Source organism: Leuciscus leuciscus (assembly GCF_965113295.1).
Source record: "Leuciscus leuciscus genome assembly, contig: HAP1_SCAFFOLD_488, whole genome shotgun sequence".
NCBI lineage: Eukaryota > Metazoa > Chordata > Actinopteri > Cypriniformes > Leuciscidae > Leuciscus > Leuciscus leuciscus.
In genome coordinates this window covers 1-13871 of record NW_028118251.1, presented here as the reverse complement: position 1 = coordinate 13871, position 13871 = coordinate 1, and the positions used below count along the sequence as shown (strand labels likewise).

Genomic DNA, 13871 nt, shown 5'->3' with positions numbered 1-13871 from the left:
CCATTGAATCATGTATTTATTTTAGGTTTGGTTCTCCAAACTGAGCAGACAGATTCATGCAAACATTTCACACAAGATGAAAAATTACTCGAGATCTTGAGAGTGCAATAGACATGCAAAACATGGATACATTATTACATTTGACAGTAAAATGTCTGACCTCATTATCACAAATGCTTAACCTCTCAGTTTCTATATGTCAAAGCTGACATAAGTTTTGCATGTGGCAGTGTGTGAATACCACTCTTAATACTAAATGCCTTAACACAAGACATACAGTACATTGTTACTGAAACATTGCATACATATCAAAATACTGGGCATGCAAATCCTTTTTGTTTCATTGCATATTTCCTTTCACTGACAGTTGATTCTTTTAAAAACCATGTAGCCATTATGCAGTGAAAATAACAATTATGATATCTGACTTTTAATAGTATATATATATATATATATATATATATATATATATGGTTGCCTAGTTTTAGGAGAAGAGTTGTTTTCTACTCAGGAATGGCAAATGAAAGAGATAAGCCCACAGAAAACACGTTTCCACTGCTCCAGAGTCCAGTGGCGGTGTGCTTTACACCACTCCATTCGACGCTTGGCATTGTACTTGGTGATGTGAGGCTTGCATGCAGCTGCTCAGCCATGGCTCCCAGTGCATGGTTTTTGTGCATGTATGAATGCCAGTGGAAGTTTAGAACTCTTCAGCTATGGAATCAGCAGAGCGTTGGCGACTTATACTCACCCTCAGCACTCGGTGATCCCACTCTGTAACGTTATGTGGTCTTCCTCTTTGTGGCTGTTCTTAAATGCTTCCACTTTTCAATAAAACCACTACAGTTAATTGACTTATTGCAAACATGGCCCCATGCTTGAATTCACTGAGCGCTTCAGAACGACCCATTTTTTCACAAATGTTTGTAAATGCAGTCTGCGTGGCTATGTGCTTGATTTTATACTTTATACACCTGTGGCAATGGGTCTGATCGAAACACCTGAATTCAATAATTAATAGGTGTGTCCCAATACTTTTGTCCGCATATTGTATATTAATTATTTCTCATTGTCAACAAGGCATTCTCTGCAGTGAAAGACTCAGAAGATGAGGTCAGACATTTTCCATTTGTCCTTGTACTTTTACATGTGTTTTGCATTAGGTTTGTTTTCAGTGTGTGTGTGTATTTTCATTATAAACTAATGTTTGCATGTGACCTACGTATAAATGTAAGCACCTTCAAAGTTGCTTGGGCATTAAGTGAACTGTATGAACCAAGTATATCTTATTTCTATTACATTTAATGTGGTGTGTTGTAGTGGATTAGTTGGTTTCAGTTCAGCTTTCACCACTAAATAAGACATTTAAAGGGTTAGTTCACCCAAAAATGAAAATTCTGTCATTAATGGCTCACCTTCATCTCGTTCCAAACCTGTAAGACTTTCTTTCATCATCGGAACACAAATAACGATCTTTTTAATGAAATCTGAGAGCTTTCTGTCCCTCTATTGACAGCCTACGCAACTACCACTTTCAAGCCTCAGAAAAGTAGTAAAGACATCATTAAAGTTATCTATGTGACTCCAGTGGTTTAACAAAAATTTCATTATGCGACGCAAGTGCTTTGTTTGTGCAAAAAAACTAAACAAAAAACATTTATTTACAAAATATTAATCTTCAACGTGCGATCACGCAACAAAGTCTGCTCTCGTGTCAACGAAATACGCATACGTTGTGGTGCTCTTGTGAACGTGTGTTGGAGATTAATGTTTTGTAAATAAAGTGGTAAATTTGAAAATGCTTCATAAGCGATAAACCACAAGAGTCACATGGATTACTTTTATGATGTCTTTACTACCTTTCTGGGGCTTGAAAGTGGTAGTTGCGTAGACTGTCAATGGAGGGACAGAAAGCTCTCAGATTTCATCAAAAATTATTTGATTTGTGTTCTGAAGATGAATGAAAGTCTTACAGGTTTGGAACGACATGAAGGTGAGTCATTAATGACAGAATTTTCATATTGGGGTGAACAAACCCTTTAATCCATGTTGCTCAGGGACATAATGTTCATTTTTGCGTAAACTAACCCTTTAATCCCATATTGCTCAGGGACATAATGTGAATTTTTGCATAAGCTAACTCTTTAATCCCATGTTGCTCCAGGGCCCAGTTGTTCAAAAGTAATCTGATCGGATCTCGGCTACCGGATTGGATCAAATCCTGAAAATAGGTTGTTCAAAAGAAAAAAGGAATCTGAAATCAGATTAGATTACACAATCTGTACTACCAGTGCTCCAAATGGGGTTACATTTCACAGTATTTGCAGCTAGTAAAGTACAACAGGTAGAAGTGTCAGTGTGGGTCAGGGTCACTTTAAGTTTTTTTATATGAAGAGAAAGAAAACAACATAAACAAACAAAAATGTCATTTTCAAATTCCTTTAAACAATCAGACCCCTGGAGGCACTAAGGGACATGGTGATGAAAAAAAGAAAAATGAAATGGGAGGAAAAACGTGATTTTTCAAATCTAATTATGATCCAGATTAAACTTTTTGAACAACTGGGAGTTTTATTTATAGTGTACTTGAAATAATTTATTTTATATGATTTTAACAGTCGCATTCCATTATGTGCATGTCCTATCTTATAAAATATGGATTCCCATTATTGCCACAACTGCTGTTATATAATGTTTTTGGTCAGTTTCTCTCTCTCTCTCTCTCTCTCTCTCTCTCTCTCTCCCCCTCCCTTTCCTTTTTTCATTTGTTTGTTAATATTTCAGTAGAACTAATGTTTTAAATTCTGTGACCTAATAATTCAATTGCTGTATAAAGGCACTTGACATCATAATAAAGATTTTTCTGAGCTCACAGTGTGAGATTAGTCATAACAGTCTTTGTTCTGCATTTGTGAAATTTGACTAAGTGAATATTTGCATACATTGCTGACTAACAAATTGGGAAATTAGCATTTATATTTACCAAGTCTGCCCTACGACTGCATTTACTGACTGGGTTTCCACAGAAAAGATGAAGATTGTCTGGGTTGCTCTTTTCCTCTCAGCTCATTGTGAGCTGACTTTAACATTGATCAGGAAACATATTTTTATTGATAACCATTTGTCTTGGAGCGATGCTCAAAAGTTTTGCCGAGAGAATTATGCCGACCTATCCACCATAGACAGTGAATGGGAACTTATCAAGTTCAAAAACGATACAAGAGCTCAATTGAACACAGAGGGCTGGGTTGGCCTGAGCAAGCCCTCTGCTAACGGTGAATGGGTGTGGAGTGATGGAAGTGAAGAAACTTTTAAGAAATGGAAAAGTGGTCAACCAAATGACCCAAACACTGACTTTTGTACCAAGATTTCAGCTGGTGAATTGTGGGACTACGAATGCAATCAAAATATGCCTTTTTTCTGTTACAATTGGGTGCCTGAACTGATTCTGGTAACTGAAAACAAGAGCTGGGAGGAAGCATTAGAACACTGCAGAACTGAACACTCTGACTTGGCCAGTCTGCCAACCAATTTAGATCTCGTTCAAGCCCAAAACAAGACTGCAGTCACTCAAACCCCCAGTGTGTGGACAGGTTTGCGCTTCTTGTCAGGTTCCTGGTTCTGGGTGAGTGGGGAATTTCTGGGAAATGGGGTTCAGCTGCCAGTATGCCCTGCCAATGCCCAATACTGTGGATCTCGAAACCTGAAAGCTAAAAGTTGGGAGAACAGAGACTGTACGGAGAAACTTAACTTTGTATGTTATTAAAGAGAAGGGTAAGAACCAAAGCATATATTTGTGTTTCAATCAATACATTGCTCATATTCATAACAGCAATTTTTTTGTTTAATTTGTTTATTCCATAACAAATATTGTAAATAAAATTAAAATGTATATTTGAAGACACGCACACATTTATGCTTGGCAGACCCATTACATATAAAGTTAACATTATTATATGCTGCTTTATTCATATAATGCTGTAGAATATATATTGAAATAATGTATTTTGGTCTTTTTTTCCAGAGGCGATGGGAAGAGCACCAGATAAAAACAAATGAAGAAATTATAAACAATGTGAATTAGCACAACATAATGTCTAAAAGTAATGCTTATGCTCCTTTATTTGCATTCTGTACGTCTTATATATGCTATACGTTTATAACTTGTTTAAATTGAAAAACACTTGATGATACATCACTTTGAAACATTTTGTTTTCAAACTATACATTTAGTAAGTTTATATTTGTTATAGATTTTCTGTACTTTTAGAAGATATATGCTTTTCAGTAGTGAGTTTTGCAAAGAACAATATACTAGTTCAGTATCTAAAACAAAGATAATTTGGAAGATCATTGCATCAATTGTTTTGAAAAAATATACTTAACAATAAATAGAAGCACTGAAAAATAAATTGTAAAAAAGTTTTTCCTTTTAACACTTAGTGCACACCTTATGCACATGAAGCCAACGTTAATTTTATTATTCCTGCTGTGACATTTTGATTCTAATAAAAGTCATTTTGACAAAAAAAAAAAAAAAAAAAAACTATTTTCTTGAGTCATGCTTAAAAGTGTTTCCAGATTGCCTATTTGTTTTGTCAATTGGTTTTTAGAGGAACTGTGTGCAAAAGATAAACATCACATTTTAGACCGCATTTAAAAAAAAAAGCTGAATTTTAATAAGCAATATAATGTATAAAAAAACCCAATCACTTAATGGATAAATTTAAGTTCAGTGATTTATTTAATTGACCCATATTACAGTATTTTGCAATAGACATTGTTATCCTTCTGCTGGGAGAAATCAAAAGAATGTATTTGTTAAATAATTTAAATGTGTGTCATGTGCTGATCTTAATGCTATTTGACCCTTTTGTTCCCTTTCGAGGGAACTCGCGCTGTGTCGATAACGCTTTGGTAAATCCCCTGCGTGATTGCGTCTGAAGCACGTATGTCAACTAGTCCAATGGCGAGAGTGAGCTTCACGGGTGGGTGACGTCACGTCCAGGAATGGATAAAAGCACATCCAGTCTGACCGGCGCTAGCTTCTGTTCCTCAGCAAGCGCTCTATGTCGAAACTGTCTGTCTATTTATTGCTGTCTGTCACAAGCATTTAAAACAATATTATGGCGAAAGAGGATTTGTCACCTCTTTCCCCAGCATATGAGGAGCTGGTGGAGGTGATTACTCGTGTCGTGGCTAAATTAAATATTGAGTGAGCAGCCAAGAAAAGGGTGCCCGTCCTAAAAATAAACATGACTCCCTGTCATCAGATGTATCACCTCCATCACGGGACCTTCAATTTTATCCCGATCTACACAGTGAGCCGTCTAAATCGTGGAACAAGCCATATTCATCTCGTCTTTTTAGCCCCCAAGTCCATGTATATTCCGATATAGGGGGGCTGAAAGAATATGGCTATGGGGCGGTGCCCAGGGCTGAACAGACGCTAGCTAGTTATCTGTCCCCTGGTTCAGCATCGTCCCTGAAGGCCCCAGTGCTACCCACTAAGTCACTCAAAACTACATATCATTTAGTGGGTAAAGAATATACGGCAGCAGGTCAGGCCGGAGCATGCCTTCATACTATGGCAGTGTTACAGGTACTGTATATCAGGCTGATCTGCTGGGGGATTTGAATAAGAGAGAGGGAGCCACAGATCTGTCTCTCAGGGCCACCAAGGAGACCGCCAGAGCAATAGGGCGGTCTATGGCAGCCCAGGTTTTCTTTCGGGGGCAAAGGTTTGGCCTCTGAGGGGGACCAACTCATAGATGCTGGTCTCTCAACTGAGGTTGTAGAGACAATCTTACACTCCAGAGCTCCAGCTACGAGGAAACTTTACGCCCTGAAGTGGAAAGTTTTCACTTCTTGGTGTCATCAGCGTCAGTAGGATTCGGTTAACTGCCGAGTTGGTACAGTGCTTGTGTTCTTACAAGATCGCTTTTCATCAGGGTTCTCTTCATCCACCCTAAAGGTTTACGTGGCGGCCATAGCGGCTTACCACGCCCCTGTGAGTAATGCATCGTTGGGTAGAGACCCCTTGATTATCCGTTTCCTTCGTGGTTCTCTGAGGCTGAGGCCTGCAACTCGAACACGGGTTCCGGCTTGGGACCTGGCTATAATCCTTGAGGGCCTATCTGTGGCTCCCTTTGAACGCCTCAAATCGGTTTTAGAAAAGTTTCTGACCTTCAAGACCATTTTCCTTTTAGCTATTTCATCCCTTAAGAGAGTTGGATACCTTCAGGCCCTTTCAGTTTCTCCCACTACCTTGACTTTGCTCCAGGGATGGTCAAGGCATTTCTATATCCTAAACAGGGCTACGTCCCTAAAGTACCGACCAATATACCGAGGCCTATTGTGTTGCAAGATTTCTGTCCTCCTCCTTTTACGACTCCGGACCAGGAGCACTTATGTCCACAGAGCTGCCCAGTGGAGAAAATCAGATCAGCTGTTTGTCTGTTTTGGGTCACCTAAGAAAGGTCTTCCAGCGGCCGGTTGCATAAACATAGCCATAATGTTAAGACAGTGTCTTAAGTTCTAGTATGACCTACTAGCAGATAGTCAGGGGCAGTCAGTCTTAGTTTTCGGTATCAAAGTAGGCTTATCTACGTTTTTATGTAACTGATTTAAAAAAGCTATGAACCGTCTTAAAGAAAATAAATTGATGTCTAACTTGTAAGACTAGTCTTAGAGGTTTATGCAACCGGCCCCAGCTTCTAAGCAGACGATCAGCAAGTGAATAGTCGAGGCTATTTCTCTTGCTTATGAGTTCTCTGGCCAGCCGTCACCTTTGGTGGCCAGAGCTCATTCTACTAGAGTATGGCGGCCTCCAAAGCCTTAATTTCAGGGGTTTCCCTACAAGAGGTGTGTGATGCAGCGGGCTGGTCTTCCCCAGTCACATTTGTGAGGTTGTATAGCCTGGACCTAGACGCTGCCCCAGGGTCTCAGGTGCTTATGACTTAGTTGCCAACAGTTTTTCATACAGGCAGTAAGTACGGCGTTTGGGTATTATTGTTCCCAAAGCGTCATCGACGCAGCGCGAGTTCCCTCGAAAGGGAACGTCTCAGGTTACGACTGTAACCCTAGTTCCCTGAGAAGGGAACGAGACGCTGCGTCCCCCTGCCATACTTCCTGCATCCCTGTGATCGACTTGCTTCGGCTATATCGAAGCTAACGCCGGTCAGATCGGAAGTGCTTTTATCCTTTCCTGGACGTGACGTCACCCGCCCGTGATGCTCACTCTCGCCATTGGACTAGTTGGCATATGTGCTTCAGATGCAATCACGCAGGGCCGTTACCAAAGCGCCATTGACGCAGTGTCTCGTTCCCTTCTCAGGGAACTATAGGGTTACTGTCGTAACCTGAGAAGTTTTTTACCCTTTGTAAGAGTGACATTATGGGCCCTATTTTAACGATCTGAAACGCAAGTATCAAGCGCGAAACCAAATCAAGGGCCGTTACCAAAGCGCCATTGACGCAGTGTCTCGTTCCCTTCTCAGGGAACTATAGGGTTACTGTCGTAACCTGAGAAGTTTTTTACCCTTTGTAAGAGTGACATTATGGGCCCTATTTTAACGATCTGAAACGCAAGTATCAAGCGCGAAACGCAAGTAACTTTGTGGGCGGGTCTTGGGCGCTGTTGCTATTATTATTGGATAAATGACTCTTGCGCATGACGCAAATCTAAAATGGGTTGGTCTGAAGTAGCTTCATTATTCATAGGTGTGGTTTGGGTGTAAGGTGAAATAAACCAATCAGAGCGACATCTCACATTGCCTTTAAGAGCAGGCGCGCTTGTTCCATGGCGGTTTGCTATTATAACGGCGGATTTGCCAGGCGCATGCCAGGAGCGGTTCACAGCCGAGGAGACTGACGTTCTCGTCAGGGCCGTAAAAGACAGAGAAGTGATTGTGTATGGGGATGAGAGAAACCCACCAAAATTAACTTCGGTTAAACAGGCGTATAAAAATTTGGATAAATGTGTAAGCTAGATTTATGCCTATTTTTTCACATCTTCATGGACACAACAATGATTTCCCTCGTGTGTTAATATTTTTCCTTGTAATAATGTATGGTTTTCTAAAAATGAGAACTGCTGCGTCTGTGTGTAGATGAGATAAGCAAAGTGCATGCGCGTTGTGCACACGCTACATTGATTATGGCCAAGCAAGCGCCCTTAAAATAGCATATGAATAACATGCGCAACGGAATTGTTTTCTAAACCTGCAAAATAGCACCAGGGAACGTTTGCGCCGGAACACGCCTCCTCTTTGCGCTGAACCGCCCCCGGGAGCGCAAGTTAATTTCCTAATTTACCGACGTGCGTCTGTGGAAGGAAAAGTCCGCTGTGCGCGGGTGCAAAATAGGAATGATACATGCGTCGGTGTACAAAGTCAATTGCGCTGGGTGCAAGATAGGGCCCTATGTCACTCTTACAATGGACAAGGATGCTTAAAAGGTTAATTTAAAAGGTTATTTTCACACGCTACAAAACAGTCATGTATATGTTTTTGTTTACATAATAATTTTCCTCCATTTTTGGGGGGAGATAATATACATCATTGTCCACTATTCAGTCATGTAAACGCAGGTTTTAGCCAAGCAAATAAATGTTTTCTGGTCCCAAGCACAGTTTCAAGAAGAAAAATCAATTTTAAACTGAAATTACAGAGAATTTTCAAAAGCTCAATTCTATTTTACAAATACACAACAATTATTTTGTTAGACTACACTTTTGATTGTTTTACTGCCAAATACTTGACTGCAAGTGTAATTCGCACTTTATGTTATGCAACCTTATTTAATTGCAAGATTAATGCTGCTGCTTGATGCTTTATCGTTATATTTCTCTAAAGGTAAATGCATACTATAGGAATGCAAACTCTGATTGAGAGGAAATGAAAGTTGCCTGAAAACAATTTAAATGACTCAACTTTATAACAATCTTTCTTCTTCATTACAACTACAAGGGATAACTTCTATAACACATAGGCCTACTGTAAATAATGAAGGGGAACAAATCTGAACTATGTCAACCAGTGACTTCAGTCTAAAGCTTCTTTGGCCTAACAAACACTTGCAATCAAAACATAATATCACATTACCATGACACATGGAATCAATTAGTGTAAAATGTTTACAATATTGTTTACAAAACAACTGAATGATGATTTTCTGCTCATCAGACTCTGGCAAATAGCAGTCAGTAGTGCTGTAAATAAAGGAACAATCCAATACTTCACAATCAAACCAGTGTGAGGCTATTCAAGCTGTCAAAGCTTTAATACATTTTTTCCCCTTTTTTTTTTTGTCAAACAAAGGTATTGATTTAATACTAGCGTAGAAAAGTGGTAGCCTGATTTAGTTTAAACGTGTACAGTACACTGGCTGGGAGGACCAGCCATTCCCATGATGCCATGAGGTACTCAGGCATCTATACCCGTGCTGACAAGCAGTTCATAGGCAGGGTCATGACCTCTGCGGCAGAGGACCACACATGCACACAGCAGCCCAAGCATCTGTGCAGAGAACAGGAAACTATGGTCAAGACATACATTTACATTGAGGATGATGACAAAAAAGATTATGAGAAAGTATTTAAAATATTCTGTATTATCTGTAAACATCAAGGCAGTATAGTTCATAAAAGGATACATCTATGTTCAATGATGTTTTGATCAAAGAACTAACAAAAAGAGAATAGCTGCAATGAACTCTAAATAAACATGTTTTTAAAACAAACAGATAGGCTATTACACAGCTCTCCTGATTACTGCATGGAAGCTTGTTTCCACCACGCGACCACGGAATAATGTAATTGCGACTTTTTTTCTCGCAAGTCCGAATTTATCTCACAATTGTGGGGAACAAAAGTCTGAATCGTGACATATAAAATTGTAATTCCGAGGGAGTAAAGTTAGAATTGTGAGATAAAAAGTCGCAATTATCTTATTTATTTATTATTCCATGGGAGAAACAAGCTTCCATACGATTATGATTGTTCAGTAATACAGACAGTGATATGATGGTGCATTCCAGATAAACAGAACTCCATGGGAGCATCTCAATCAGCTCCCTAGGTCATGAATCAGTATTATGTACATGAATTCGGGTCCTTGTGATTGAATGGAAAGCGTTTAGAAGTGACAAATTCAACTTGGGTATTCGCTGTATATCAAACCGCTCGACTTGGTGTCACGAACAATTGGGTCCGCCAAATATAGACGATTTTAAATGTAGAACAAATGACGCCATCTATCGTCAGTTATAGACTGTTTTTAAAATTACCTCAGAGGACGTCTTGTTGCTATATAGGCCAATTGTTTTGCACATTTTATTTGTCTTTGCTTAATATAATATTCAGGTAAGATTATTAAATAATTTGGAATCAATCTTTCATGTCCACGTATTTATTTATTTGTAACCTGATTAGCCAGGTTACTTTTCCATGTGGTGTTTCCATTATTTTACACTCCCTGTACTTACTGCTTTGGTATGACAATGGTTTGCCTCAACTGCAAATTACCTGTATAGCAGCGAATGTTAATGCAGCCAGTATGACGTACAGCATAATGTCCTTAAGTTTCTTTACTACAAGAACTTCACAGCCCTGTAACAAGAAGTTCAGTTATAATAAATTAGTAATTTAGCCTAATAGTTTTGGACTTCTGGAGAATGTGTGGGAGGGTGTTACCTCAGGGTAAAGGTCTCCTGGTCGCATTAACGTCCCAGTGCAATTACTGATGGTGGGTTTGCAGCAGCTCACTGGAACGCTATTGTTTTTGGACTCAATAAACCAGTGAGTGTTCATCCAATCAGAGTAGTTATGAATGCCACAACAGTGGAGCTAAAAGTGAACGATTGTAAGAAGAGAGGTTTAGAGAGAATTGGTGGAAAAATTATGAAAAAAGAGAGGCAAAGGAACTGAAGGTGTTACTTGTCGCTGCACATAGTCAATGGCCCTGCTTGGAGCGTCTGTGTTGGTGCCTTTATATTCATTATATACTTTCTGAATAGAGTGATTCACCACAGCCTCGACCTTTTGGAGATGAAGAAAATATGTTTTAACAATGATACTGTCAAACTACCCACATGCACATGTCATTTTATTATTTCCAAATTACCTTGGCTCTGTAAATATACCCTAGCACCACTACAACCACCTCTGTAGCGAAGACCAGTAGCAGCACTGCTGAGAACTGTAGAAAAATCAAGAAACAATCAGGAAAGTTTCTGAATAAAAAGCTGCTCTATATATGTTGAAGTGAGGGGTGTCAGACTCTAGTTTACCGTGACCAGGCCGCAGCGGCTTTCTCGAATGGTGGCACAGCAGCCAATGAAACCAATGACAAAAAGAAGCGTGCCCACAGCAACTATCACCATGGCAGGGATGAAAGTGTAGATATCCTCAAAAAAATGATCATAATCATCATATGTAATAAAAACATAGGCCCCAATGTAGCACAGTATACCTGCGGCAGCCTGGGAAGGGTGCAACAAAAATATTGTTAGTGGTTCTAAAATTGCACACAATACATTTTTATAAAAACCTGTTTTGAGAGATTAAAACATCTTTCTTTTGTAATTTTTGTTGATTGTCATTTTAATTGCAGTATATCAAATTAGGCATCATTTTATACAGTTATCTCTCCAAAAAAAGTTATCTGTTGTTTTTGAGCCTGATTTAGAGGCAATATCACAAACAACCTTGTTATGTCTGTCTTAATGAATCAGTTGTCTCTGTGAGGCTCCAACTAAAATGTGATACATTTTTATTAAAATGATGTCACAATTACTATTACACATTTATTATATATAGTATTTAAGTTGTGTATTGACAAACATGAACTAATTGTAGTGTTATGCATCACAAGCCACCATATTTATATATTAGCCTATATTATAGGCTATATACTGTATAATATACCAATTATTTAGGCTTACCAACGATGTTTCATTATTAGACTTGATTAAGATAAAAAAATTTATTGAAACAGGTGATGAGTGATATCTCAAAGATGTTTAAGACAAAGAAAAGCTTTACAATTTTCAGAATTAATAAACAAAAACTAAAAAGTGCTGCAATTATCCCTGCTACATATAAATCCCTATAACGTTACAATGATATTGTAGAAAGACATACAGTCTTGATTTTCCTTGCAATTACAGTCATCACAGAAATTGGGGATCTTATTTAGCGGATCTTATATAATGGAATAAGGATAGATTGAAAATACAAACATATGACGCATAAAGGACACAATTCGCCGGTTGAAATTTAGCGCTTGGCTTCTTTTAATGATGATTTGAGTCAAAAATCATAATAGTTTTCTGTCCATTAAAAAGCCTGTCGATTATACATGTAACGTAAACAACAGCTCATTCGCTGTAGCTCGTGTATCCCCGCAGAGCTATGCCATAGTGCCCGCTAACCACTGCATTCCAGCTATTATACTCTAGCCAACTTACCCAAAATATCAGATTTAGGAAGACTAAAACCGTCTTCGAAGAAATAATACCACATTGTCCCATGATCACGCTGAGGCTAGAGTAAATATTTTAATCCAGGGAGTGATATTTACGTTAATAGCAGATGCATATCGTGCGATTGTCAAGCTCCTCTAGTCAACACTTAACAGAGCATCCAACTGGACAGCGACAGTCACGTGTCCCACTGACCTCAATAAAGCGAACTGTGCTTGTTCTCAGCGGCGCACAGACGCTAATAAAACAGTCCAATGTTGTGTTGTCCTAAGAAACTGCACCAACCTGTGTTCCTTAGGTCATATTATGTGACTATTAAAAATGTATGAATTAATGAAGAGTGAGTCTAAAGACACCCCTTAATGGGTAGATTTTGCACATCCATCTCAACAATTTGTTGTGGTAGTGGGCTAGTTGCAGGTCTGAAAGTGATGTCTTTAGTCAACGAAAGTAACAGATGTTTTTTTCAGGTCACTTCTGATTTATAATGCAAGGCTATGTATGATGTGTAGCCAATTCTTTAAAAACATAAGACAGATGGATGAAATATGTTTTAAAAAGATTAATCTTCTCGTTATAAAAAAAAACAAAAAAAAAAACAGGTTTCTTACACAGCATTTACAGTCAATTCAAAAGTCAAAGACAATGACAAAAGACAACAAAAAAAGACAATGTAAATGTCAGTTTTTCACTGTTGTTAATGTATGAAATTTGTAGGCCTACATGTTTCTTTGGTTCCCTTTCAGTCAGTCACTGCGAGTTACGTCAGAGACTGACAATTGGGGGTTAGAAAACGAGCCAATGGTATAAAAATACCATGGGTCTGCGGAATTTGCATCGCCAACTCCGCCCCACCGTGTGGGTATAAAAGGAGTGCAATCTCGCATTATGTTTCTGCTTCGGAGCCGAAGTGTAAATGTGCTTCTCTTCGCCTTCATCTACAAGCAACTCTCTCTTCAGTCTGTGTTGGTGTGACGGCACGTTTCAGTGGATTCACAATCCTGCTGCTGGTCTGTGCAGTGGCTTGCACGCGGCTCGTGTTCCCCTGGGCCCTTCAGCATTGCTGAAAGAGTTTTCTTTTCTGAAAGAGCTGCATGAGCACATCTTTTTAAAGATGTCGCGCCCGTGTGTTTCTGGTTGTGGGCACGTGATCCATCCGCTTGACGATCACGAGCGCTGCCACGCGTGTTTGGGCTTTAATCACGGTCAGGTAGCGCTCACTGTGGGAACATGACCATCGCGATGCTTAGATCAAGACTCAATGACCTCAGAGTCCCCTCTGCCACACCCCAATCTTTGGCTGGTGGCCAGGGTGATCTGTGGGTTTTGGTGTGGAATAGCCCGACGAGTCTTCCTTGGGCCAAGCCCCCCTTCTCATCGCAAGCCGT

General features: G+C 39.3%; 1 protein-coding gene across 1 annotated transcript; it reads right to left on the bottom strand.

Annotated features, from left to right (window-relative positions):
- Positions 1-9298: 9298 nt before the first annotated feature.
- Positions 9299-12660, bottom strand: LOC309491730 (tetraspanin-3-like). Its single transcript, XM_082190763.1, has 7 exons — positions 12469-12660; positions 11290-11481; positions 11124-11198; positions 10937-11038; positions 10694-10846; positions 10526-10609; positions 9299-9518 (listed from the first exon to the last, which is right to left on the bottom strand). Exons 1-7 carry the CDS (start codon positions 12529-12531, stop codon positions 9426-9428), a joined length of 762 nt encoding a protein of 253 aa, XP_082046889.1. The 5' UTR covers positions 12532-12660; the 3' UTR covers positions 9299-9425.
- Between the last annotated feature and the right edge of the window lie 1211 nt (positions 12661-13871).

Excerpts from the sequence above, each read along its gene's own strand:
- LOC309491730 (XM_082190763.1), bottom strand. The coding sequence starts at position 12,531 with ATGGGACAATGTGGTATTATTTCTTCGAAGACGGTTTTAGTCTTCCTA. Across the intron at positions 11,039-11,123 it reads GGTATATTTACAGAGCCAAG|GTCGAGGCTGTGGTGAATCA; the intron begins GTAATTTGGAAA and ends CATCTCCAAAAG. Across the intron at positions 10,610-10,693 it reads CAGGAGACCTTTACCCTGAG|GGCTGTGAAGTTCTTGTAGT; the intron begins GTAACACCCTCC and ends TTCTTGTTACAG.